This window comes from Montipora foliosa, chromosome 11 (assembly GCF_036669935.1).
Source record: "Montipora foliosa isolate CH-2021 chromosome 11, ASM3666993v2, whole genome shotgun sequence".
NCBI classification, from domain to species: domain Eukaryota; kingdom Metazoa; phylum Cnidaria; class Anthozoa; order Scleractinia; family Acroporidae; genus Montipora; species Montipora foliosa.
In genome coordinates, this window is record NC_090879.1 from 35,024,877 (window position 1) to 35,052,165 (window position 27,289).

Sequence of the window (27,289 nt, forward strand, 5' to 3'; positions counted from 1 at the left end):
CTTATAGAAAATAAGTTCATGACGGTTACCTAGAGATTTAAGTGTTCCATAGAGCTCAACTCTCAATGCCTTATGACCAAAAAAGTCAGTTGGCTGAAAGCGGACGAAGCTCGCTATGATAACCTCCTCAAGATTATGCTTGACAGTGTCATTTCGCCCAGTATTTCCATGAAAGACCTGCAAAAGAAGTTAGAATTTATGCTGACAATTATGGACGGTGACGATGATACAGATGGTGACAGTAGCCCGAATATAAGCTAAAGACAGACGCCTCTGTTTGGTAAGAAAAATTCACGGTGGTAATGTTTACTTCGAAAAGTTTAATGTCAACTGTCCAGTATCAGAAACCGCGGCCTTTTTAAGGACGGTGCTCGGTACTTCAAAGGTATTTTTTTCCCGGTTTACGAATGTGCGGGAATAGTAAATCTTTACAAGTGTTATTGAAATCCAAAAAGAAAATTGGGAGTAGCCACGCATTTTTCAAAGTTAATTAATCAACAATATTGTAAAAAGCTGTAAAATACAAAACAATGTATAGCATTCTTTTCCAAATTAAGGCTCCGGACAATGGATGGTTATCCTCAATTTTCTTTTTGCATACCAAGAGCACTTGCTGAGTTCTGCTTTCTCCGCATAGTTTTAAACCGCGCAAACATATCCCTGTATTAGGAAGCACCACCCATGGGAAACCCGAGTATTTCGAAATGTGCAAAACATATGGGCAATAACAATAATTGTAGGCTCCATCCTTAAGTTGACTCTAAAATCATGCCATCCACATTTGTGTTACCTCCCCCTCCCTCAACAAAACAATGAAAGAAAAACTTGACGAGGCCCCTTAGGAAAATAAAGAGGTAAAAGAAATAAGACCGATGCTGATTAAGTTCCACAGAAACCAACTTAAAGAGAATCCACTCAGCCACCAGCAGATCTTCCTCCAAGATCAACTCCAAACAGAAAGCTACACGTACCAGCTGATGAACAAAGCCGTGAAATAATGAACTTTATAGTGTCAAAGCCAAACTAAATGAACTTACAACTCTCACGAATGTATTTTCAAAACGTCAAAATATAACGTACGATAGATGCATTGTATTGCGGTGTTCTTTTACTAACTCCAAATGCGCAGAAGCTCGCAGACTCACGCATTGCAATGGAGACTAAAATGGCAAAAGCCTTCAGAGTCATTTTATGCTTCATGTTGAAAAACATCTGTTTGAAAGAACGCCCCCGCTAACCTGACCACTGGAAATGTTTCACTGACGACATGTTTTCGATGTGGACCACAAGGGAAAATGAAAAAAAAACATTTTGGTAAATTCACGAACAATTTTCCTTCAACAATCAAATTTACTCGCGAATAAAGAAGCTACGTGGACTTGTCAAAACAAAGAATGAGTTAGACTGACTAAATTATACTGAGAAATATCAGAAACAAGTTTAATATCAAAATTATACTAAGAAACACTTCAACTACGACATTCAAGAAAATAGCGACGACGCAAGAGAAACTCGAAAACTAATGAACAGTACGTTAGCTCGTAATTCAAAACGACAATCATTAACGAGATTTCCAGTGGGGGTCGATCATATACTGACACATAAGAGATAGGGGATAAATTATGAATCTACATTTCGGCATGCTCTGGAAGAAATTGGCCAAGAACATTCCATATACAGGTGCCCCACAAGAAAAAAATCAAAAGCAAGAGAGCATCTACCGGCCTCGAAAACGAGTTACATGACAGTTGGTTCCAGACAAAACATTTCTGGCGTTTTGTTTAAAGTAGCATTTCAGCACTTGTTTTACGATTTTGATGTGAATCTCCCTAAAAACAAAGGCTTTCTTACTTCTATTTCATGTATTCTTATTCCAGAATACAGTCAATCGAACGCACCTTAACATATACGATAAACCTATAGAAAGGAAAGCTACCATAAAGTTGCTCAGCGTACACACTGATGAATTCAGACTGTCATAGGATAATCATATATTGCACATCGTACGGACCTAAAGGCCAAAATGGCTTGTGTATCCTTCAAAAATACTCATCCATATTCAATAGTCGTTTTGACCAATCGGATGAATTTCTCTAGACACGCGAGTGAGTTGTTATACCTAATAATTTACCCAACAAACCTGAAAGCCTGGGGAGGGATTTCAACGTGGTTGCAAAGTAGGTAGATGAACAATGGAATGCAAAATGAGGCATTATATAATGTCACTAGAGGCATTATGTAATGCCTCATGTTCATTTGTATTTCATGACTCCTTTCCCTGTTGCTCCTTGATATCTGCCACTCGGAGAACACCTTAAACACCCACTTGGTTGCGTTCCTGGTAGTCTTGGGATGCAGTCGTCCAAGTCTTTTTCTTGCTTTTCCGCAGTTTGGCTGCCTAAATTACCTGTTGTTTTGGAGGCACGTTGTCCTCTGTTCAAGAGCCCTCAAAACACTAAACCGAAGCATTTTTACGCTTACTGGCCAACGTGAATAACATTTTTATACATTGCTCAAATACATTTCTTCGATTTCCAGGTGAACTAGACTGGCGCGTCTTCTAATGTAACGTCTTTTTTGTTCAGGGTGTTTTTCGATTCCCAGGCGAACTGGGCTAGACCGCCTTTCACGAAGGAATAGTCTTTTTCCCATCACGATTGGTCAAAACAGCTATTGCCGGAATATGGAGGAGTATTTTAAGCCACTTAAAACATGCGCAGCACGTGTTTTATCAGATATAAAAAATCCCTCGGGCTCCCTCACGACTTTTTATATCTGAGAAAACACTCCTGCTTGTGTATATATTAAATAGTAAGTGTTAAATTAGACCTCTAACGAAAGACTTAAGAACATTGAATTCTATTTATCGATCAGTAAATCCGTACTTCGACTGTTGCAGCCTTGTGTGGGGTAACTGCTCAAAAACGTGTTTTTTCGTCAAACTCCGAGATGTATAACTACAACATCCGAAGAAGCAAGTTTGACATTCACTTGTCCAAACCTAAAGGCTGGGACATACTAGGCGATAAGTCGTTGCGACACGTCGCGGAAACAAGTCGCCGCAACAATTCGCCTTGTGTGACACGGTTAATTTCATGAAAATCATTGTCGCTGCGGCAGAATTTTGTCACCGCGATCAGTCGCACGAATTCAAACCAGTTTGAATTTGTGCGACTTATCGCCGCGACAAAATTAGCGAAAGCAGCGTTTTCGCATCGTGTGTACATTTCCGGCAACAAGTTGGGACAAAATATAAATGAACCAACGAGAGAGCGTCATATGGTCAGCCATATTGAATTAGAAATTAAAGTAGTTCACATTCCCCTTCATACGAGATCACTGCGTGTGCACCGAACAGGCGTCGTGTCGCAGCGACTTGTTTTGCGAGTAGTACACACAGAGCAACTTCTCGCAGAGACATGTTGCTGCGACTTGTCGCCTAGTCACTTATGTCCAGGTTTGCACGCAAATGCGAAAATTGCGAATTTTCCGATTTTTGCGAAAATTGCGACTCTTGTCGGGGACTTGTGTTCTCTAGCTTTTCAATGTTTTGCGATTTTTGCGATTTTAACGGTTTTTGCGAAAATTGCGAATTTTGCGAAAAATCGTTAAAATCGCAAAACATCGCTACTCTTGTCGGGGACTTGTGTTCTCCAGCTTTCAGCGTTCTGCGATTAGGACAATGAAAAGCTACAGAACACTAGTCCCTGACAAGAGTCGCGGTTTTTGCGAAAATTGCGAATTTTGCGAAAAATCGCAAAAATGCAAACCTGGACATGTCTCCGCCTAGTGTGTCAGCGTGTCCCAGCCTTAAGCAAAACTGGTTAAAAGGATCTTTTGCTTGTCGAGGGGCAACAGCATGGGATGCACTTCCAAGTGACATTTGAGATTAGTTTCAAAGCGTTTTTTGAGGAAGGACCAACCCTATAGTTATAGATTAGGGTTTTTTTATAATTATGTTTATTGTTATCAATAATTATTCAGATTTTCTATAATAAAGTACTCAAATTTTGGTTCTAGCAATTTAGTCTCTGTAACATACATGCAGGTAACATTAGTATTGTTTAAAAGAATTTTAGCATTTTTTATAACTAGTTATACATATATGTAAGATTAGATAGGTGTAACACGGCTCATTTAGAAACCAATATTGTATGTTGAAATTACTATCCTGTAGGAGTAAAGTCAATCAATGCATGCGTGTTTTTTTTTTTTTTCCACCCACACGAGAATTATTAAATGACAAAAAGCGATCCTGTTGTGAAGGCCAGTTAACTGCTAAGGAATGCCTGGAGGCCCTAAAAGACATGGCAGCAGGGAAATCACCTGGTACAGATGGCCTTCCATGTGAATTCTACATGGTTTTCTGGGAAGACATAGGAGAAACCCTCACCAGCGCTTTTAATTTCTCCTATGAAATATGTAACCTGACAATATCACAAAGGCGAAGAATTGTCAAACTCATACCCAAAAAGGATTCTGACCCTATCTTGATTAAAAATTGGCGTCCCTTAACTCTATTAAATTGCGATTACAAGATTGCTTCAAAAGCCATCGCGAAGCAAATCAAAACAGTTCTACCAGAGCTAATATCAGATGATCAAACAGGCTTCATTAAAACCAGATGCATCAGTGACAACATACGTACACTAGATAGCGTCATCAAATATACAGGTAATAAAAAAATCCCTGGACTTCTCCTTTTTCTGGACTTTGAAAAGGCTTTCGATACTCTCGAATGGTCTTTTATCAACAAAACTCTTCAACATTTTGGTTTTGGTCCCTCGCTGTCAAGTTGGGTCAGGCTCTTTTATTGTAACATCGAAAGCTGCGTATTAAACAATGGATGGACAAGCAATTTTTTTAAGCTAAGCCGAGGCGTCAGACAAGGGTGCCCTCTATCGCCTTACCTTTTCATACTCTCTGTAGAAATACTCGCTGAAGCCATACGAAATAAAAGCGAAATTAGAGGTATTAAGATACTGAATTTAAATTAAGCCAATATGCAGACGATACGACGCTCATTTTAGATGGATCTGAACAATCCTTTAAGTCTTCGCTTTCTTTGATAGAAGCTTTTGGTAAAATATCTGGCCTCAGACTGAATGACAAGAAAACAGAAGCTCTCTGGATAGGGTCTAAAACAAACAGCAATCAAACATTTTGCCCCGAAATGAATTTTAAATGGCAAAAGGGAAAGACTAAGGCACTGGGCGTTTGGTTCGCAACGGATCGCGATACGGCAATATCTTTAAATTACAACGAAAAGCTTACGAAAGTTAAATCTATCTTAGGATGCTGGAAATTTCGAAGACTTAGCTTAATAGGGAAAATTGTTGTTCTGAAGAGCCTAGTAGCATCGCAACTTGTATACGTACTCACATCGTTGCAAACTAAGCACCATGCAATTAAAGAGATTAATAGGATGTTTTTTAAATTCTTATGGAATGATAAAGGTGATAAAATTAAACGCAAGGTTATCATCAATGATTATTCTGAAGGTGGACTCAAAATGATCGATATTACAACTTTTAACAAATCCGTTAAAGCTACCTGGATTAAAAAATACCTGAACACAGAAAACTGCAGCAAATGGAAAGTTTTTTTTGATCTAGAACTCGCAACATATGGAGGCAACGCCGTCTTTAAAGGAAACCTAAACAAAAAAGGCATCGGTAATCTAAACATAGAAGACCCTTTTGTTAAAGAAGTTATAGAAATATGGTCTGAGACCTTCTTTGAGAAAGGAATAGTGTCCAAAGATCACTTTCTAGCTCTACCTCTCTGGCAAAATTCATTAATAAGGATAAACAATGCACCAGTACTATGCAAAGATTGGCTTTCCAAAGGTATAACACAAGTAAAACATTTAATGGATGATTCTAACAACTTTCTTTCCCTTGCCAGCTTTCAAAATAAATATCAACTAAAAGTCAGACCACTAACTTTTTTTGGCATAATCTCTGCTATTAAACCTTTACAGCAACAGATTCCGAGGTCTCAGCTGAAGTATGACAATTTCATGAACACGTTCCTAAAGCACCAAAAACCATCGAGAATAGTTTACAAGAAATTAATTTCTGACCAAGCGGAACGACCGCTATTATCTCAAGAGAGGTGGCAGAAAGAAATCGGGTCCACAGCCAAGGTAAAAATTGACTGGAGAAAAGCCTACCTATTGTCTGCTGCGTGTACAAAGAGTTCCAAATTAATTGACTTCAATTTCAGATTTTTACATAGACGGCTGGCGACCAATAATTTTCTGCAAAAAATAGGAATTAGAGAGGACGGAACATGCACCTTCTGCCAGGATAAAAAAGAAGATCTGTTACATTTATTCTGGGGATGTGAAAAAAGTAGAATTTTTTGGAATGACCTCTCTATATGGCTGGAGGCGTGCCACATGCTTTCAAAAGAGAACCACTTAGGAATGGAAACGGCCTTAGGACTGAAGCCAGACGACTCCAATTTTAAACTCCAAATTAATTTTTTTTGCCTAATGGCTAAGCACTACATTTGGATTTGCCGTTCGAAAGAACGATCCCCAACCCAAAACAACTTCTTGCTTTCCCTGAAACAGAAGCACCAATTGGAAAACAACACAATAAGAAATTCAAAGAAATGGAAGCCACTTCTGTCCCCGCTGCAACGAGTCTCCTAAACCCTTAACCTTAACCTTGAATTTTTAAATATTGATTCCTCTATTTTAAAACTATCATTATAGATGTAACCCTAAAGGAAAGAGATGGTTTTTAGAAGTGCTAGAAGTCGTATTTCATTTATTTATTTTATCTATTATTATTATCTTTTTTTTTTCTTTCTTTTTCTTCTCATGTTAGAAAACGTAATTTTAATGCAATTAGTGCTTAGTAGTGCTGTAATTCATGTCACGTTTGTATTGCAATACTCATTGTATCGTTTACTGTAGTTTGCAATGTTTTATGGTGTAAGTGTGCATATTTAAAAAATAAAATTATTATTATAAAAAAAAATAATAATAATAAAAAAAAGGAGTAAAGTCAATCAATGCATGCGTTTGTTTGTTTGTTCAATGTTGTCTGAGCGCATTGTTATTTGCGACGATGAAGTTTTGAAGGGTCCACCTTTCGCCAGCAGCATTACTTACTTGATGTCCAAACACATTTTAAGCCTACAAAAACTTTCCTAGCTAACAAATTTTAAATAGTCCAACTATTTTCTTATTAAACAGTTTTCTATAAATATTATAAACTGATCAAAAACTTAATTCCTTGGCAAGACCGCAATGCGTCAATCTCTACAAAGTGACTACAACAAGTACAAATATAAAAGGGCAGCAATAAAAGCCGGAATCCGGAATCCGGAAGCCAGAAACAATTCGCGAGAACTACAACAACTTGCCCACTCCTTTTACACTCTGCTATAATGTGCACACTCAATTATTTAACTCTCAGAAAACGTACATGTATAACTGTAAAATGGACCTGACTTTGCTATTCTCAGTGGATATACAGACTTAAGAATGGTGATGGCATCATCAAGCTAAGGCAGGCCAAATTACAATAAAGGAAACTTAAAGCTTGTTTAATTTGTTTTCCTTGTTTTTTTACCTGGCTTTTTGAGTACAAAAATGTTTTTTTTTTTTAAGGAACAAGCAGGTGCCTGGAGAATATGGAGCCTTCGCGCGTTTTTGAGACGCGGACGGCAACCGGAACAGAACATTTCTCGTACCAGGACAGTGGTGTCTCCCAGATTTTTATACTAATCATCTCTAATGCAGAAAAGATACTTAGCAATGTCAATGTGGCTGTGTAAAGACAAGTTACAAGGGAAAGCAGCTGACTTCCGGTTGCCACCCGTGTCTCAAATACGCGCATGCTTTAGCTCCTTAACGTCTTGCGTGAGTGACGGAGCGCGACTGAAGCTGTTGATTCAGGAAGAACATACAGTAATATAAAAAATTCACACTAGCATTGAATAGGGAAACAAGCAAGTTTTGAAAAAGTTCTGCCATAAGGCAGATGAATATTGCGCTTTAAGGTCGACAACTGATGATATGGTCGGCTTGGGTTAGAGGGTTCTTCCGCCGTGTTTTCGCAGTTTGAACATACCGTGGGCATTAGAATGATGTAATTTCCCATGACACCCAAAATGCCCAAAAATTAGAAGGAAACATTGCAATAACCACGTGAAACAACATAAAAGAAATACAGCAAAAGGAAAAAGAAGCAGGATGGACTCAAATGTGAAAGACTGAAACGGATTGCATTGGGATAATCTTAAGCTGAACTAGACCCTCCGTGAGGGTACACTGGGTTGCCTGTGGTACGTGCAGCGTTCCAGGCAATTTTTTTCAAGTTGGGGAGTCATTAAGACCATTTATATGGCTTGTGTTTGTAGCCGATATAACGCGCGCTCTGATTGGCTAATTGTTACTAAATTGTCGGGCATTATTCTCCCGTAATGTCCACGGGCCGATTACGGGCTTGCAAAAACAAAGCAAAAGGTAATTAAAAAAACATATAATAAACTACTTACTAACCGAGCTAGCTCGAGCCGTGTTGGGGAATATTGGCCCTGGGTCATTTTTGTACGGACGTCGCTGCGCTCGGTTCGTGCTGCCACGACCTCGGGCCAATATTCCCCAGTACGGCCCTCGCGCTCGGTTAGTAACAAGTTATTAAGGGGTCACCCAGAAGTCATACCACCAGAGGCCCTTTGGCTCACAGGTCCTCACACGTTCGTACGACGAAACAGATCCTTTCCTGAGGTGAAAAACCTGGCTACCGGCCCATTAACTGTTTTTCATAGTTTCCCAACCGCGAGAAAACCGCGGTAAATCAGCCATCACCAAATTTTTTTTTTTTCTCAAATAATATTTAAAGTTAGGGGAAAAAGAATACATCAGTTTAAAGCTAAGAAAATAAGCTTTCCAACAGCATATAACTTATTTACAGACAACTGAAACATTTTATAAAAGCGAAAGTTGCACGAAATTTTGTAGAAAAATAACAGTAAAATATGTTTTCCAGGCAAAATTTGGTCATTTTAGCGTTGATTACGAGTTTTTGGATGCAAAACTAAAATTTTCTGCAATTTATCTGCTTTCTTGGACATAAATTCGACCGAAAACTGATGAGGCACGAACATTTTTAGATTTTAGGAATAATCGGATGAGCGATCAATGCGTTGCGACCCGTTGCTAACGGCAACGGAAGCGATCGCATTACGAATAATTAACCCCTGTTTGCCAAAAACCACCCAAATAACCTAATTTTTGACGGAAAATTCATCCCAGAGGATAAAACTATTCACTGGACATGTAATAAAGGTAAATATGTTCGAGCGAAAGCGAAAACAAGCGAATATTTTGAGGGAAGACACAATTATGTGAGATCAAAGGAACATGTGGTGAAGACACGCAATTGCATCGCTACGAAAATAATCTTACCTTTTCAGCGATGTTAACGCTTGAAATTCCATCCAATCCGCCTGGTCTAGTCTTTGAATTCACTATTATCGCTGCCCTACGAATCTTCAGTGTTCTACATAACAGCACACTTGGTAAAAGACGGCTCTACGGGCGACAGATTGTTGTCGAAGTCCATTACTAGTCGCCTTTAAGATTCCACCGCCTGTCTTGTTCAGTATCGAATAGACCATATTCGTATTCCCAGTATTGGACTGGAACTAGCTTGCAATGGAGGTTGCATTTGAAAAGATTTCCCCGCGTTAGCCTCCATTGCAAGCTAGTTCCAGTCCAATACTGAGAATACGAATATGGTCTATTGATTTGCGATTATTGTGCTTCATAAGGGTATATTTTGTTCAAAGATCCACTAAAACGCCATTCGCGTTACATGACTTTCGACGCCATTGCCGCTTAAGTTAATCGTTCTACTGTGTCCACCAGAGAAATCTACGCATTTCCCACTACCTTCTCGATCCTAAGAAAATACGCGCAGAAGGCTCTATGCACAAAGACACCACTTAGCAGGGGACGGTGACAGGCAAGACTTTTACCGACACGGAAAATAAAAAAAACGAGATGCTTCCGTGAAGCATACAATGGGTTGCCTGTGGTACGTGTTACAGAAAATCAGAAGGCACTGAGTTGTGTGGTATTGAACTACAGCATTCCAGTCTCTGAAGAATAACAAATAAAAGCGAGAAACATTGGCTTCTGGGATGACATGTTGATAATTTTCAAGTTCCCTCACAACTTCTTTTCACCACAAGTTTAAGCGTGCCCTCTGAGCATCTGACAGCTTTGGAGCTTTGTAATACTCTTGTTCACTGAAGTTGTTCACTGAAGTTGTTCACTGAAGTTGTTCATTGAAGTTGTCCACTGTCCGGCGGGGTTAGTATCGGAATGGGAGACCAAAACAATATTCCCCTCACAAAACAGAAGCATCGGACCGAAAATACTATTAACGCTAACAAATGCGAACTCAGCAAGATACAGATTTTGTTAGTGCGCTTTATGCAAAACAAATATTGATGCAAAAGTAAATAACTATTGATACACAGTTTTCAGAAAGAGCAGAAGGAAGATTCCGGGACGGTCGGTCGAGAATAAAATATTTACGACATGAAAACATTAATTTTAAACCGTGAATATAGAATATAAAAAGTTACGATGAGCGATAAACATTTTGGGCGATTTTTGTTACGTTCAAATAAATCGCAAAATCGAAAGTGACATGGCCGGAATTCAGCGGGCGCCTTGATTAAGTTACCGCGGCATGTTCACTGGCCAAACAGTGAAGCATCTGTGTCAAATGATGGCAAGATACCGGGTTTTTGTAAGTTTCTTTTTCTGTCAAGTGTTATAAATGAGCGAAGTCAAAACAAAGATCACAATCGCCAATTGCTCTTTGAGGTTGACCATTTGTTTTATGCAAGGTCAAAATTTACTCTCCAAGACGCGTACGACGTTATTTATCACCTGGTAATTCCATCATTTTGGAAATATCAGCTACTTTATTATTCATCGGCGTCCAATTTTTCACTGATTTGGGGCTCATTTTGTTAAAACTCAAGCAAGCTTCCAACATGCCTGTGAACCCTTCTTGCTTACAGAGCAATACTAAAAAAATTCTCCCATATCACATTTCAACCTTAAGCTCGAAAATTCAATACACATCATATATAATAATTCACAAAGGCAGAAAATACCACAGAATCCTTTTCCAGCGAAAAATTTACTGCTGGGTTGCCGTATGGCAATCCCAGTCGGAAAATGGGTAGATTTTCCGTTTTATCTTTTTTTTCCGTGTCGGTAAAAGTCTTGCCTGTCACTCCCCTGTAAGTGGTATCTTTGTGCATAGAGCCTTGTGCGCGTATTTTCTTAGGATCGAGAGGGTAGTGGAAATGCGTAGATTTCTCTGGTGGACACAGGAGAATCATTAACTTAGCCTGCAATGGTGTCGAAAGTCATGTAACGCGAATGGCGTTTTAGTGGATCCTTAAACAAAATATACCCTTATGGAGCTCAATAATGGAAAGTCAGTTGGATAAACTAGGCAGACGGTGAAAAACCAACACCTGGAATCTCAAATGCGAAGAGTGATGGACTTCGACAGCAATCTATCGCCTTTCGAGCCGAAATCAAAGTGAGCTGTATTTCTAAAATAATATTTAACCAAGTGTGCTGTTATATAGAACACTGAAACCAAATGGAAAATTCTCTGGTAACTTATGGGTTCAACAAAGACAGAGAACGATTGAACGAGTCGAACACCTTACGTGGATCTGTGATCAACTCTGCACAGTCTTCAGGCAAAAAAAATAATTGGAAATGTAACAGCCGAGAATTATTTGAAAGAAAGCTTGTCGTGTATTTTGTGCTTCATTATTCAAGGAAAGGTTCTTCATGGAAACGGTTTGATCCTGAAATTTAGTTTGTCGCAATATTGCGCATATTTGACACGACTGAGTTTCTTCTCTTCACGCACGTAATGAAATACAGTCAACTCTCTCATAGCGACCACTTCTCGTAAGCGACCACCACTCAAATTTCTAAAGCGACCGCGACCACTTTTTAGGCCAGAAATTTGACATATTCTTTGTTTTCTGTTTCTGGTAACCGACCACCCAAGATAATCATGTATGATCGTTAGTGAATCACTACTCAGAAGTGACAAAAGTTCAACTTTAATGACGCTACCCCGGACTGCTGATAGATAATAACAGTTTACATTAATTGTTACAGTGATCTGTTCCAAAATGATATACTGTCAGTACAAAGTTTCATCAGAAGAATGCATAGATTGCCCAGGCACTATTCAATGTGAAATATGCCAGTGCTTTCAATCTTTTCTTTAAGCCATGGAATAGAAATGTCATTGTCTCCGTAGAAAATGTAACTGCAGGAATTTCCAGTCCATAACCTGCTCCTCGATTTACACGTTTTCCTGTTATAATGGCCTTTCCATTGTTGGTCCTTTGTTTCAAGAATTTGCTAACATACTGAAACATTTGTAATGGTATGTGGCCGACAATTTCGTCTTCTTTTGACACGGTGTTGGGATGTTCGGCTTCAGTAAAATTTCTTGACAGCGGCCTCACTACTGCAACTGCATTTCCATCTTTTTCATTCAGTGGCTCACGTTTCAGTATATGCACTCCATGTTTGACGTTGTTTTCCTAGGTTTTGTTCGGTTTAAATTTCAGGTGATTTTCATTAACATGAGACACATTGACAAGTACTGTACACTCCACTCTACCTTTCCCGAAACTTGTTGCATGTGAAAAAAATCAAATAAATTAGTTTCTATTTGCCTAATTTTAGCTGATTAGGCAATATGTTTATGTAATTAATTGATCAATCCAGTGTTAGACTTATTTTGTTGATCTTTCCCGTAAGCGACCACTTTGTCGTGCACCAAGGGTGGTCGGTTACGAGAGAGTTGACTGTAGAAGGGGTTTTTGCCTCTAATAGCAAATATGTTGTTTGTTTAAAAAAATTGTTCGCTGGAAAAGGTGGCCTTTATGAATTCATCATGTTTTATGATATGCGAGCTTAACTGGATAGTTTTTACGGCAATAGTAAAGCATTTTCCTGTCAAAATGAGGTTAGTGTCTTTCTGGTGTGTTAACTTGATTAAATCGTGAGTTTGTATTTGCCGTCTGCCGCGTAACCTTGATTTCCACTCTCAAAATTACCTCCAGAACCTACTTTTTGCGTAGAATAAGCTTTTAGAATGATGTTCTCGTTTTGCATAAAGCAAGCTAACAAAATATGTACCTTGCTGAGTTCGCATTTGTTAGCGTTAATAGTATTTTCGGTCCGATGCTTCTGTTTTATGAGGGGTATATTGTTTTGGTCTCCCATCCAAACACTAACCCCGCTGAACTTTGGTATTACAAAGCTGTCAGATGCTCAGAGGGCACGCTTAAACTTGTGGTAAAAAGGAGTTGTGAGGGAACTTGAAAATTATCAACATGTCAGCCCAGAAGCTAATGTTTCTCGCTTCTCTTTTATTTGTTATTCTTCAGAGACTGGAATGCTGTAGTTCAATACCACACAATTCAGTGCCTTCTGATTTTCTGTAACACGTACCACAGGCAACCCAGTGTATGCTTCACGGAAGCATCTCGTTGAAACAAACAACATATTTGCTCTTAGAGGCGAAAACCTCTTGATATTTCATTGCGTGCGTGAAGACAAGAAACTCAACCTTCTCAAATTACCATGTACTTCAGGTTTCCTGAAGAACCTTTTCCTTGAAGAAAAAAAAAAAGAGAAGAAAATGCTTTACTATTGCCATAAAAACTAACCAGTTAAGCTCGCATATCATAAAACATGATGAATTCATAAAGGCCACCTTTTCCAGCGAACAATTTTTTGAGGCAAACAACATATGATATTTGCTATTAGAGGCAAAAACCCCTTCTATTTTATTACGTGCGTGAAGAGAAGAAACTCAGTCGTGTCAAATATGCGCAATATTGCTACAAACTAAATTCAGGATCAAACCGTTTCCATGAAGAACCTTTTCATTGAATAATGAAGCACAAAATAGACGACAAGCTTTCTTACAAATAATTCTTGGCTGTCACATTTCCAATTATGTTTTTACTGAAGACTGTGCAGAGTTGATCACAGATCCACGTAAGGTGTTCGATTCGTTCTCTGTCTTTGTTGAACCCATAAGTTACCAGAGAATTTTCCATTTGGTTTCAGTGTTCTACATAACAGCACACTTGGTAAAATATTTGAAATACAGCTCACTTCGATTTCGGCTCGACGGGCGATAGATTGTCGAAGTCCATTACTCGTCGCGTTTAAGATTCCAGGTGTTTGTTTTCCGCCGCCTGCCTAGTTTATCCAACTGACTTTCCATTATTGAGCTCCATAAGGGTATATTTTGTTTAAGGACCCACTAAAACGCCGTTCGCGTTACATGACTTTCGACGCCATTGCAGGCTAAGTTAATGATTCTACTGTGTCCACGATAGAAATATACGCATTTCCACTACCCTCTCGATCCTAAGAAAATAGGCGCAGAAGGCTCTATGCACAAACATACCACTTACAGGGGAGTGACAGGCAAGACTTTTACCGACACGGAAAAAAAAAAACAAATAAATAAAACAAACAAATCCCACCCACTTTCCGACTGGGATTGCCATACTGGCAACCCAGTAATAAAACGGAGAAATGAACTCATTTTCGGACTGGGATTGCCATACGGCAACCCAGTAAAAAGGTCGGCCCGACGTTTTTCATGTATATGGCAAATCACCTGGATAAAGGTCGCTTTTGCTCACAATCATGTGTGTGATGAAACAATAACTTTGTCAGTAAAGGAATTCCACAAAACCATTTTCGAGTTTTAAACTCGTGATGAACTAAAAATTTACGTAAACACCCTATAAAAACGTGACACATTCCCTTTTGGAGACTTCGGTAGAACATAATCAAGGGGAGGAAAGAAAGTAAAACACAACTTTGTTTATTTAATAAATTTCAAACATTATTCCTTTTACGTAAACTTGACTATGTACAATAAACAAATTTTGTTTATGATCATTAGAATAATTGATGATAATCAAGATGCTCAAGAAACAAGGCCTTTGTTTTTCAAAAAATCACTATCCAGTGAATACACACTAGCAAAACCAATTGAGTTATCTAGAGGATAGTGATTTATCCAGTGTGGATAAGTTGTTGTAGTTCTCCCAAATTGTGGATAATTCTGGTTTCTGATTTCCGGATTCCAGTTTCCGGCTTTTGGTGCGGCCCCAAGTAAATGTGAATGCGTTTAGTACATCGTAGCATTTTCTGCCCTGCGTGACAACGATGGTATGACATTCATCTCTATGCTATACTCTTTAATCTCTTTTAAAAAATAAACAATATAAACTCTGACCTTGTTCTTTTCAAGCCAAAACGCCTATCTGCTTTGGGTAGTTCAGGTACTTTATGTCCTGGGACTCCTTTGTGACGACTCCCCTGTCTACTCATAATCAGTTAACGATTGTTTACTCGAAGCATTGGGGCTGCCTCTTTCAGCATGTGCCATATTCAGGGTGTACTTACTATGACTCGTGGGATACAATGTTCGTGAGGAAAACCGCTGGACAGGTCAACCGGACCACTGCTGACAATTAATTGATCTCAAGTTTAAAATAAATTTTTAACAAAACATGTGTGAGCACATAAAAGAAATAAGACCATAGCAAAATCCCAAACAAAATCTCTATTTCTTTCTAAATATCTCAGAATTTTCTAAATATCCCAGGAGCTTCTAAATATCTAAAAAAAAAATATCCGGATATTTGTAGCTAAGCATACATTCCTCATTTTGTAACCCTCACGGTACTAGGGTAGACTTTCATACACCGACCAAAATTGTTGAAGACAAAAGAACCATTGTTACTCGGACTACGAATTTCTGATTAGGTATAATTGTTATAATAAGTGACTGTATTGGTTTTGCTAGCCCTTTTGTTTTATAGACATTAATAATTTCATATTAAGTATATCAAAAGCCAAGCCCGGTGTTAAGAAGGTATTCATCAAAGGAGAAACACTTCGTCTTTTAATAACAAACTCCGTTGAAGAAAACGTAGAATCACAACAAACGAGGTTTTCAATCGCAATTACTCGACCGAGCTATCCTCAGTTCCAGAACTTATTACAACTACAATGGTAGAGATCAAATTTTGCAGCATGATCAAGGAAAGAGTCCTTAAAAACAAAAGCTAAGACATCTACATACATTGTATCATCCGCCTACATCTTAGCCCAAAAAATATTCTAGACTTACAAAACATCATTGGTACCCTATTTCAGACAAAGTTAAACTCGCAAAAATATTTTCCAACACTATGCATTGTCGCTTGCATTGTCACTTATCGGAAGGGCAAATTGCTCATAGATTTTCTAGTCAGAGCCAACAACTCTCCCAAAGTCAACAAAAACCACAGAAACAGGAGTTATATGTGGTAATCAGGTTGACAGCATTACAATCAGACATAAACCGTCTTAAATTGCTTTATCTGTCTTTCCTTTAACCAAAGCAGACGGGTGTAATCAGTGGGTGAGTAAACTGACTCATGTTATATTTCACAGCAAGTCACTAGAGGATAAAGAGCACATGTAAACAGACATGTAAACAGAGCACCTTCATGTGGTAGCATAAGGTAGGCGGCAAACAGGTGTCATGATCAGAGGGAGCAATTCCATTAACAATTGTGTGCTGCTGTCTTCCCATTTCAAAGTAGTAATTGCAGTCCACTGGGCCACTGCCTTATCGTGGAAAAAAAATTGTAGGATATATTTTCCGACAAGACCTGAATTTGATCGTTACCTCAAAAAACAGAATTCACAATTGCATGTTACGAGACAAGTTAAATGAATACGAAATCGACAAGAATGCATACTTCTATAGAAAATTCACAATCGAAAGTGTTTGTTTCCACAAAATCGAAAGAGGAAATTCGTTGTCTTTGTTCTAAAGGTATCAGAAACAAAGACGAAATAAAACGTAAGCTTATTTCCATCTTGAGTCGCCGTTTGGAAGGGAGATCTCCGGTGATATTTTTGGACCAACACTTTGTGCCGTATTTGTGCTGATAGAAACGAAACACTAGTTCGAAAGATTATCAAGTAAGGGAAAGCTTCGAAATGTCACGAAAGTCAATTGATTTCACTCATGAAAGATCAGGTAGGCTTCAGGTGTAGGAGACGTGCTAGACTGGAATTAAATGTACATCTCAGTGAAACTTTCCATTTAGCGATGCAATGACTCTTGTCAAGTAATACACGGCAGGACTTTTCCGGGGGTGGCGGGTGGCGGGTGGCGGGTGACAGGCGACTGGTGGAGGGTCACGATGGGTAGGAGGTGACGGGTAGAACAAATTCAAATAAAATTCATGAACCTATATACACGACTTTTCGAGGACTATTTTTTCACAAGAGTTTATTTTCGAAAATCAATGGAAGACATGAAATAACTGAGAAATCATGCCACCCGGAAAGCCGAAAGGAAAAATACGTGACAATCAAAAGAAAAAGTCGTCGGACAAAATTTAAGTAATCTCTCCATAGTTTCGTAGCCGTGCATGAGAAAAGTTATGTGACTTGACTTGAATTAACACGCTGATGACGCAAGCATTATCAAATTAGCACGTGCTCACATGACCGGCGTGTCGGGTGCCCCTGAAAAAGTATTTTTCCGCGAGGTTAAGCTTATGATCTACAATTTTTACATCGCTAAAACTTTCCTTACTCCATGCTGGCCTTAGCAGACGTATTTTAGAAGATGTCAGTACAATTTTTTCGTCATGATTGTTTACAAGTTGCGGTTTTTTGAGAGCTTTAGCAACGAAGACAACGACGGCAACGGAAACGTCATTTCAAAATATATATATAACTTTTTGTAACACTTTCGCGATTGTCCCCATTTGTGTAACTTGGAAAATGCTGGCGAACTAAATTACTGTGAGCGACGTTAAAGCAAGAAAAAAGAAATAAAATTTATTATTATGTGCTTACCTTCACGTTGTTGTTTTGCAGAAGACGGCTAAATACACTGTAAATGCACTAAAATGTAAAATGCACGTGCGATTGTTTTTGCTCATTAAACCCATTGTTTCGTGGCATTCTCGTTGCCGTTGCTGTCCTCGTGGCTAAAGGCCTCTGGTATTGTGATTTGAACTGTATATTTTGAGATTGATGGTTGAAAAGTTTAAATGTTAAACGTTTTGTTGCACTAATATAAGTACGTTAAAAGTGATTATTGTTTTGGTTTACTAGTTGTTGGTCTAATCTACTGTGCGTTAATCAAGGTGTACGCAGACTATTTACCAATCGTGTCAGGCCGCCACCAGTCACCCTTCACCCGTCACCCGTCACCCGTCAGCCGCCACCCACAACCCGTCACCCGTCACCGGCCAACCGCGGAAAAGTCCTGCCAATGAATACCATGCATTTTTTAAAACTTTTTGTTCCATTCGACGAAAAATGTGTCGATAGTTTTTGAGAATCGCCTCGGGACTTCCAAACACCAGTTTATACTTATGTTGTCTCCTAAATATGACGCTCTAATGCCACGACAATTGAGACTAGAGACCAAGTAAGACGATAGCATCGCAATCCTCTCCAAGTAAACGATCAAAAGCGTACGGGAGACTTTTCCCAGCCCCGGTTGGAGCAGACACAAACATATCTCTGCAAGACAGATATTCTTGAATTGTTTTCCCCTGATAGTCGCGCAATTCGGAATGTCCGGTGGCCTTAGTAGCTCTGTTGAAAGTCAAGCTTCACTGCGTATGGAAAATTTTGATTGACAATTCTACCCCCTGAGCTTATCCCCTGGGGTCCACGAGGACTACTTTGATTGGTCTAGCTCAGCGACCCGTTTTTGGGTCGCTAAAATTGTTCAGGGGGCTCGATCGAACCCACTAAATTAAAACACCTAGCGTCATAAACTTGTACAAATATAAAATAAATACAAGTACATGTTAAATAAGAAGACTAATTTGCTGCTGTTCAATGTGGCTAAAACGTTATCTGATTAATAAACAAATGAGTTCCGGTATTTGAATATTTTGGTTCGCTGCGAATGTGGTTCTTTTTTCACCAGGCCTGTGATTCAGACATTTTCCCTAACATTAACTGTTTCCTGCGAATTGTTTGCACTACGCTAGTCAGGTCTAGTCAGTACGAAAACCCGTCACCTACGATGCTGTAGTTCAGCGTTTTGCGGAACGATACCCCGAAGAATGCTTCTTATGGATCCCGTCTTTGATGAAACACAAAGTTTAAAAAAGGTTTAACAGCAGCATACTTTTATCATAGTTTTATAAATGAAAATTTGATCCGAAGTACATACTTTTTTTTTTATTTTTTTCTCAATGCGTGAGCGGGCAATCTCGTACCCAGAGTCCTCGGGCTTTTTGGCCAGCGGGTGAGCGCCCGGAGAGACTCTGGGATAATCGACTCCATTTTCCCAGAAAACGTGGGTTCCGGTCTTATGACGTATGTTTGAGTTTAACCGGAAACAGACTGAGAGAAAACCGTAAACAGTCAAAATGGCGGGTTGAAAGTGTTCGAGAAACAAGAATTTTAGCCTTACACGCAAAGAAACTGGAGAAATGATCATTGGCTTGCTGTATACGTAAGAGCAAGTGAAGATGAAACCACTGACGATTTCGGAAAGTGTATTTTTAGTGTTTCAGCGTACATTCCATCGTTCAGAATGCCATCGTGCAAGCAACCATCCTCGGAGACCCAGGGGCAGATCGCGGAGGCAAGGGAAAGTCAAAACGGGCGAAAGAAAATGGCGACGAAGAAAAACATAGTAGGGCGAGAAGAGCCCCTAGGGACAAGTTCTTACCAGACCAGTTCCAAACAGCAGAGGTATTCTTCAATTCTGAAACAAAGGAGACTTTTGTCTGATTGGTTGATTGTTTTGCTCGTCTCGTACCCGGGTCACTTTTCACGCGCGCGCGCGCGAAATAACAAACAAAATGGCGGCCAAAGATGTCTTGTTCGATTACTTGCTCTAGAGATTTTTGTAGCAGCAGCGACGTGTACAACTTTTTTTCTTGTCGGAATAGCGATAGTTCAGTGGTAGAAGCTGATTCCTTTCAAGTCTTTCACTTTCGCGTGATCGATTTTTCGCCCGTGGCTTCATGCACAATTGATTTTTCCGAGTTAAATGTTGCTGAATGTTGTCATAGATCGATTGAGGTGGTTGTTCAGCCGAGGCCTTGCTGTCAAGTCTGCTAAGGTAAGATGAATTCGCTATTCCTTTGTTTTGTTTATAATCTCGAGCTATAAGCACCCTATTAGATGTCCTTTAAACAATTAGTGTAGTTTATTTTCCTTCTTGTCCACAGAAACATTATACGAAATGCCAGCGTTGTTAACGTCTTCTTCACCAGTTCCTTCTAGTTACAATTAGCAACATGTGTGGAGGATTTTCTAAATCGCCATGGATTGAAATCGGAGGGTAGATAATAAGGGTACTGTAGTAACTTGTAGGTAGTTGATGAATGTGCAAGCTATTGTTATTTCCTATTATTCTGAGCCTTTTAAATTCGCTGGTTTTTCAGGAAAAATTATGTATTTTTTGTGCTCATGGCTGGAGAAAAATGTAGTAAGCTTGTACTTCATGATTATTTAAAAACAATAATTTTGAACCTCTCAATGATGACTAAACTTAGGCATTTCCATTATGTTTCCTATTCACGTGCAAATGCTGCTACTTTGTTCCGACTTTTAGGTTAAGAAACCCCCCGATTTTCTCATTTTCTGACCATTTTACCCACTTGACACCCTGTAAATAGCAATTTGTTTAAATTGTACATCATGTGGAGGGGAAACCTCTGCAATGCAGCATGCCAAAACACTGTAGGGAAGATAATTTATTGTTTACCTATTGTCATTAATGTGCCAACCAGAAGCTCGCTGGCTGTTGAAACAAAAGGTTCCTTTGTTCCTGTGGTTGGAACATCAATGCTTGTCATCAGATATCTTCCCTATACATAGATGAACTTCTAATTCACAATAGCTCTGAACTACCAAGTGTTTATTAACTTTAAATTTAAAGAAAACTAAATATCCTATCTTCAATCCTCATTAGAAAGTAAATTTCAACTTACTTCCTTCATTAAAGTTAGCTGGTCAATGCCTTGAACCAGTTTCAATCTTAAGATACTTGGGTATGATATCTATATTGGCCATCACCTTTCCTGGCATAGACCCTTTGCATAAATGGCGCCTAAATTTGAATAACAATACTTGATACATCCTTACCCTCACATTCATGAGAAAAATCCTTTGTCTTGAAACATAAACACAAGGCTATGGATGTATACAGTATTCTTATTCAAATTTGGGCGCCATTTATGCAAAGGGTCTATGATCATATTCATTATATTTGTGCAAAGTTAGTAGAATTAATGTATTACTGTCATAATCAAGGTTAAGCATTGTCAGTAAGCATCGTCTAATCAATGTCTAGTATTTGCTTATTTAGCCATATTTACTACCGGTATATGGCTCTATGTTGCAGGGTAGTGATTATGAAAACCCATTGTCACAGCTTATAAAATTCAAAAATAAAGTTATTAGAATCATTAATTACCGGTAATGATGTTCCCCTATCCCACATTATGTTTCCTTAGGTCTATAGAAATTTCACGATATTGCTAAAATGTACACATTTATTTGTGCATGATCGTCTTTGCGGCGGTAAGCCATTCATTTTTTCCATATTACTGTTATCGTTCAACTCAGGATGCATCTTTGCAGTATTTATTTTTTCATGCTATAGCCAATGTAAGGAAATTCTGCCTTCTTGGAAAATACTTTTAAAATGACTTCCTCGTTATAATCAAAACAGCACATCTAAAATCCTAATTTAAAAAAGCAATTTTTTGAACACTATTTTGCTCAGTACTGATTTCCTTACTTGCTGGTATGTACTCCAGTATTATAAGTCTAAATATTGCAACTGAATGGGATATCCTGTTCTGTAGATTGAGTACTATTTAAAGTTAAGTATATAATATTATCCTCTCTCTGAGATTGTTGTTACTTGAATGTATTCACATTATGGATTACATTCAAAAATGTTTTACCTGGTTATGTCATTTTGGAATGTATTTATATATGAATCAGTGTTAATCTCCTTTTTAGTACAGTTAACTATACCATTTATTTCTATTGGTGGTATAGTGTATATAATTACTTTATCTGTAATAATTTCGTTCTTTTTTCCCTCTCCTGAAGCAGTTTTATACAAATGTAAATAATACTTTGCCTGAGTTGAGTAAATTTTGTACCAAGAAAAAGTGTAAGTGCATTGTAAATAAATAAATAAATAAATAAATAATAAATAATTTAACTACGAATCAGTGTCAATCTCCACATTTTTGTGCAAAATTAGTATTTGATGTATCCACAATGATTGGATAGCATTGAGGGGACGTCCTATGACTGTTCTTCCAACAAACAACTAGCTCGAAGTTACAGATTTCAATAGGACAGTAGGCTCGCTTTGCTGGTCGCTTGCGCGCGCCTTGCCACTTTTAAATTTAAACTGTTTAACTTAAGTTATTCCTCTGATATTTGTGTGTCGGCTGTTAAAGGTGATTCCCGTATCACGAACTATTTTCTAAGATTTGGCCACGAGAACGCATGAAATGCCGACTTGAGTTTCGTTCTCCGAGTTAGAATTACTTGTGCGCGTCATTTCATCAACTTGAAACTCTCGCAGCTTAGGGCAGTATGACAAAATACAAATTGAAAAAAGCTTCATATTTAATGCTTTTTCAGTGGTTTAATTTTCAGGCGGGAAAGTGTGCCAAGTCAAAGACACAATGGGGCAGAGTGAGGTGATATCATAACAAGATTTGGAGGCATTTTGTAGACAACACCGTATCACACAAAACCTGCTGTGTTGAGCCTTGCCACTTTAAATGACAATTTCTTTACACAAATCTTTTCTTTGGTTGATGGGCTTACTGCAGCAGGCGGGAATTCCCGTATCACGGCCTATGACAAAAGTCTCGAAAAGGAGAATCAAAAAATGTTTTGCCAAGGAAATTCAAATAATCTGGAGCAATCGTAAAGTAAAGACTTGCGTCTTGGCTTAATCTGTTCGTGTCACGATTCAAAATCAGCCCTATTTCTTCTCCAGAATAATTCCCGACACTACTTCGACCATGTGGTTCAAAATTTCATGGTTGGGAAGCTTTATAGCGAATTGAGATGTTCTTCACCAGTGGGCTGCCATTTTTCGACTCCATCTTGTTAGCTGATTTATCGTTGTCCTCGCTTCAAACGCCAGTTTACCCATATTTTTGAATGTAAACTCACATTTCAATTTAAATCCGACTTACTTTATTATCAAACAGCACTCCATTCTGAGTTGAAGTCTCTTAAATAAGGAAAAACAACGCCAGGAAGGCAAAACTATCCTCTGCTCCTTGCAAGTTCTGCAATTCATCGCCACACTTTTGACTCGCCATCTTCGCTTCATTTGTGATCCGTCGCCGTATTTCCCGTTGTATTGAACCAGTATCAGTCATAAAGATAAGGTATAATGCCCAAGTCTTTCAAATGACTCATCATCTTTGCATTCATTGTGTGCCGTCCTTTTGGAAACATGCGATGAAAATTAACGATGCCAGCACTACATTCAAGGGATTTTCGGGGTGATGAGGCGCATGCGCAACATTAGTCTCCTTTGTTCAATTTTGATTGGTGCCAGAAATTCTTTGTGTTTTTCTGCCCAATCAGAGGTCAGCAGGCCGTGAAGTCGTTTCGTGTCTTCTTACACGGAAATCACTTGATATATTTGCCTGGTTCGTTTGGCAAGGCTTTGCTCGAAGAGAGAAGTCTCAATCACAGCACAAAAATGAAAATATACAGGAAATCGTTCGGAATATCGGCAGAGAAATACGCTTAACCTTTCGCAGGTATCGTTACAGCAGCGTATTTCCAAGTGTGCGAGATTTTTAAAGATGTCCTCCCCGATTCACCTAATAAAATAGCAGCGATTACTTTTGATCTCCTTTTCTTAGTCGAGGTATTTCTAGATTTCTTGCATCAATTGCTGTAGCTGAAATTTTGCTGATCTCCAGAGAAAACGTTTGCTTCTGAATGCTGCCAAAGTAACAGCTGATGTGTTCTTTAATAGCCTTGCAAAGGACAATACCCAGGCTGTGCAAATGTGCTGGCAATTCCTTTGAGACAATTTTACTTGGATAATGGCCAATAATCTGAACGTGAAAAAAGATTAAAGACAGTTGCAAAGAACATAGGAAAGAGATTGTGAATATTTTATGAGCACCGTAAGTTGGGTTGTCATTAATGTTCTCAAGCAACATTAATTTTGCTCTAAGGAAATTCTTGTTTGCTATTTCATATTTCATACAAAAGTGGACAGTAATAACAACAAGGGAGTCCTGAGGTTTCTAAAACAATGCTAAAAGAAATCTTCTCCAATAGGAAAACGAGTTTGGATGCATGTAGTACATAATCTGAGTTTTACCTCTGCAAATATAAAATCTTAACCTTGATATTTCTCGTTACATCAAAGATCCCAAAAATGTGACAACTTTTAATAATTAATTCACATTCGTTCAAAATTTTTTATTAATTTGTCAGCGTTATTGGACACATCAGAAAAACTGGCACAATATTTCAGTTTAGGGAAACAAAATAGAACCTCAAAAAATGAACCATTAGTAACTGCTTTATGTACTATTTTCATATTTCCCACAGAAAGAAGGAAACAGCATACTCTTTCTATAGTACAAGTATGTTGAACAACGACAACAATGATATTAATGATAATAATAATGATAATAATAATAATAAAAAAAATAATAATATTATTATTATTATTGTTATTATTATTATTATTATTATTATTACTATTATTATTATTATTACTATTATTATTATTATTATTATTATTATTACTATTATTGTTGTTTTTCAACTGTATCCAGCTGCTTGGGTCTTGAAATCAGCATAAATATTATACTCAGGCAAAATGCAAAATGTCACTGCAGCATTAATCTAGATAGACAATTGTTCGAAGAGGTAAAGAGCACTCTACAGAATGACAGAAATGTGGTCACTGATGAAAAGAGAAATTATTTTCTCAGTTTAAGGAATGGGAAAAAGATTACTCCAATCTTTACAAAAGGGCTACAGCTTCATACCTGTGTAATACTATTGCGAGGCAATGTTTTAAAGGGTGTTTGCTGGGTCCCAACTGCTGCTATGGTAATACAGTGCTGCTCAAAGGCCCTCTAAAACTTGTTGCTTGAAAAGTATCTCGAAAACCAATTCAGTGAGCAGTATTTTGTTTTTTAGATTTTGAAACCATATCATAATTCTGTGACCCAGCACATGATGTGAGAAAGAACTATAAACTGAAGAAGAATTTGAAATATTTATGAAAAAGCTGAAAGATGAAAAAAATTCCATCGGAAGAATGCAAAATAACGCTTCTCACTTGTTTCCAAACAAATCAGGGAAGGACGCTGGACGAACTTTTGAGGGTGATAAACCTGACCAAATCTAACAAACTATTTCTGGTTGTATTAATCTTGATCAATTAATGATCCTCTGGGGCGGCTCAGCTGGCATGTGTGACAATAAGCCGGAGCACTTGGCTGAACATCTGTTCTGAGCCTCCTAAAGGATAAGGATATGGCATCTTTTGTAAAAAGTTAAACTAAGTAATTTGCAAAAAACTTGTAACTTAAGGATATGCCATTACAACATTGGCACATTTCATTTTCAAGTACACTGTCAGTATAATAAAACATGTGTTTCTACATCAACATACAGTGTGTGCATGTATACAGAATTATTGGAATTGTGTATACCTTGACAGATATTCTTTTGCTTGATTTTGGAAAGCCGCAGTGGCAACTTGATTTTGGTGTTTGGGTACTTTCCTCATGGTGATTTTTTAACTCACCAGGACAATACATCACCGAGGATGGTGGAATTGGCTTAATTGGTACATTTTCAAAGGGAATTCTATAACCTTTTTCCATGTCACTGTGACAAGCAGTTTCTGCATCTTGCCTTGGTGTCAAAGGATAAAGGGGATGTCTCCATTTCAACAAGTGCTTTGCTGAAATGGCAAATGACGACTTTTTTTTCCAGATTGATTCCAGCCTTTTGTGACAAGTGTCGCACAATGCACCAGAAAGACCATCATCTGCCTGGACTTTTAAGTTTGATCGAAATCCTCTTCAAATATTCTCAGAAATTTACCATAAAGGTTTCGCTGTCTCTGTTTGTTAACAAAAACGTAAGAACGCACTCGACAACAGGCGTGACTGAACTGTTTCTTTCGGTTGGCGTGAAGAGAACACGAGCTCGATAGCGTTCAATTTAATTTGGCGCGCATTGAAATAAAGTCGTGCTGCGTGTGGCCCATGCGATCAAGAATTTCTCGAGATTAGCAAAAGTTATTGCCACCGCAATTCATGTAAGATTTCTAGAAATATCTCGACCAGGATAAGGGGGCAGAATAAAAATAATTGTCAGATCAAAAGTAATCGCTGCTATTTTATTAGGTGAATCGGTGAGGACATCTTTAAACAAATCTCGCACACTTGGAAATACGCTACTGTACCAATACCTGCGAAAGGTCCAGCGTATTTCTCCGCCGATATATTTTGTGCTGTGATTGAGACTTTTCTCCTCGAGCAAAACCTTGCCAAACGAACCAAGGCGAATATGACGATCAAGTGATTTCCGTGTAAGAAGACACGAAAGGACTTCACGGCCTGCTGACCTCTGATTGGGCAGAAAAACACAAAGAATTTCTGGCACCAATCAGAATTGAGGATTACCTCTGCTGTTTGGGACTGGTCTGGTAAGAGCTTGTCCCCAGGGGCTCTTCTCGCCCTACTATGTTTTTCTTCGTTGCCATTTTCTTTCGCCCGTTTTGACTTTCCCTTGCCTCCGCGATCTGCCCCTGGGTCTCCGAGGATGGCAAGCAACACGATCGACAAATTTTTGTGGAAACGGCACAAATGTCCTCTTCTACTACGATTTGATGTTTCCGTAATTCTGAATGGCTTCGACAAGACCTTATTTCCACGGATTTCTCCTCAAAGAGACTGATATAATGTTTTCCCACGGTACTTTTGCAACAGCAACAGTAATCACTTTTTAGCAGCGTGGGAAAATTCCCGTACAGTATAAGACATAATTCAAACCTCGTGGTTTTTTATTTCTGTGATTTATGTATTTCTGAGCTAGAAAAACACAAACAGCACTGAAACTTGTTTTAGATTTTGAATCTCCCTT

General features: G+C 38.4%; 1 protein-coding gene across 1 annotated transcript in view; it reads right to left on the minus strand.

The window, feature by feature from the left end:
- The window catches only part of LOC137974729 (uncharacterized), a 203,157-nt gene that overhangs the window by 34,085 nt on the left and 141,783 nt on the right, over positions 1-27,289 (minus strand). Inside the window, exon 9 of the mRNA XM_068821678.1 lies at positions 30-177. Coding sequence (XP_068677779.1) covers positions 30-177 — 148 coding nt within the window. The remainder of the gene's footprint in view (positions 1-29; positions 178-27,289) is intronic.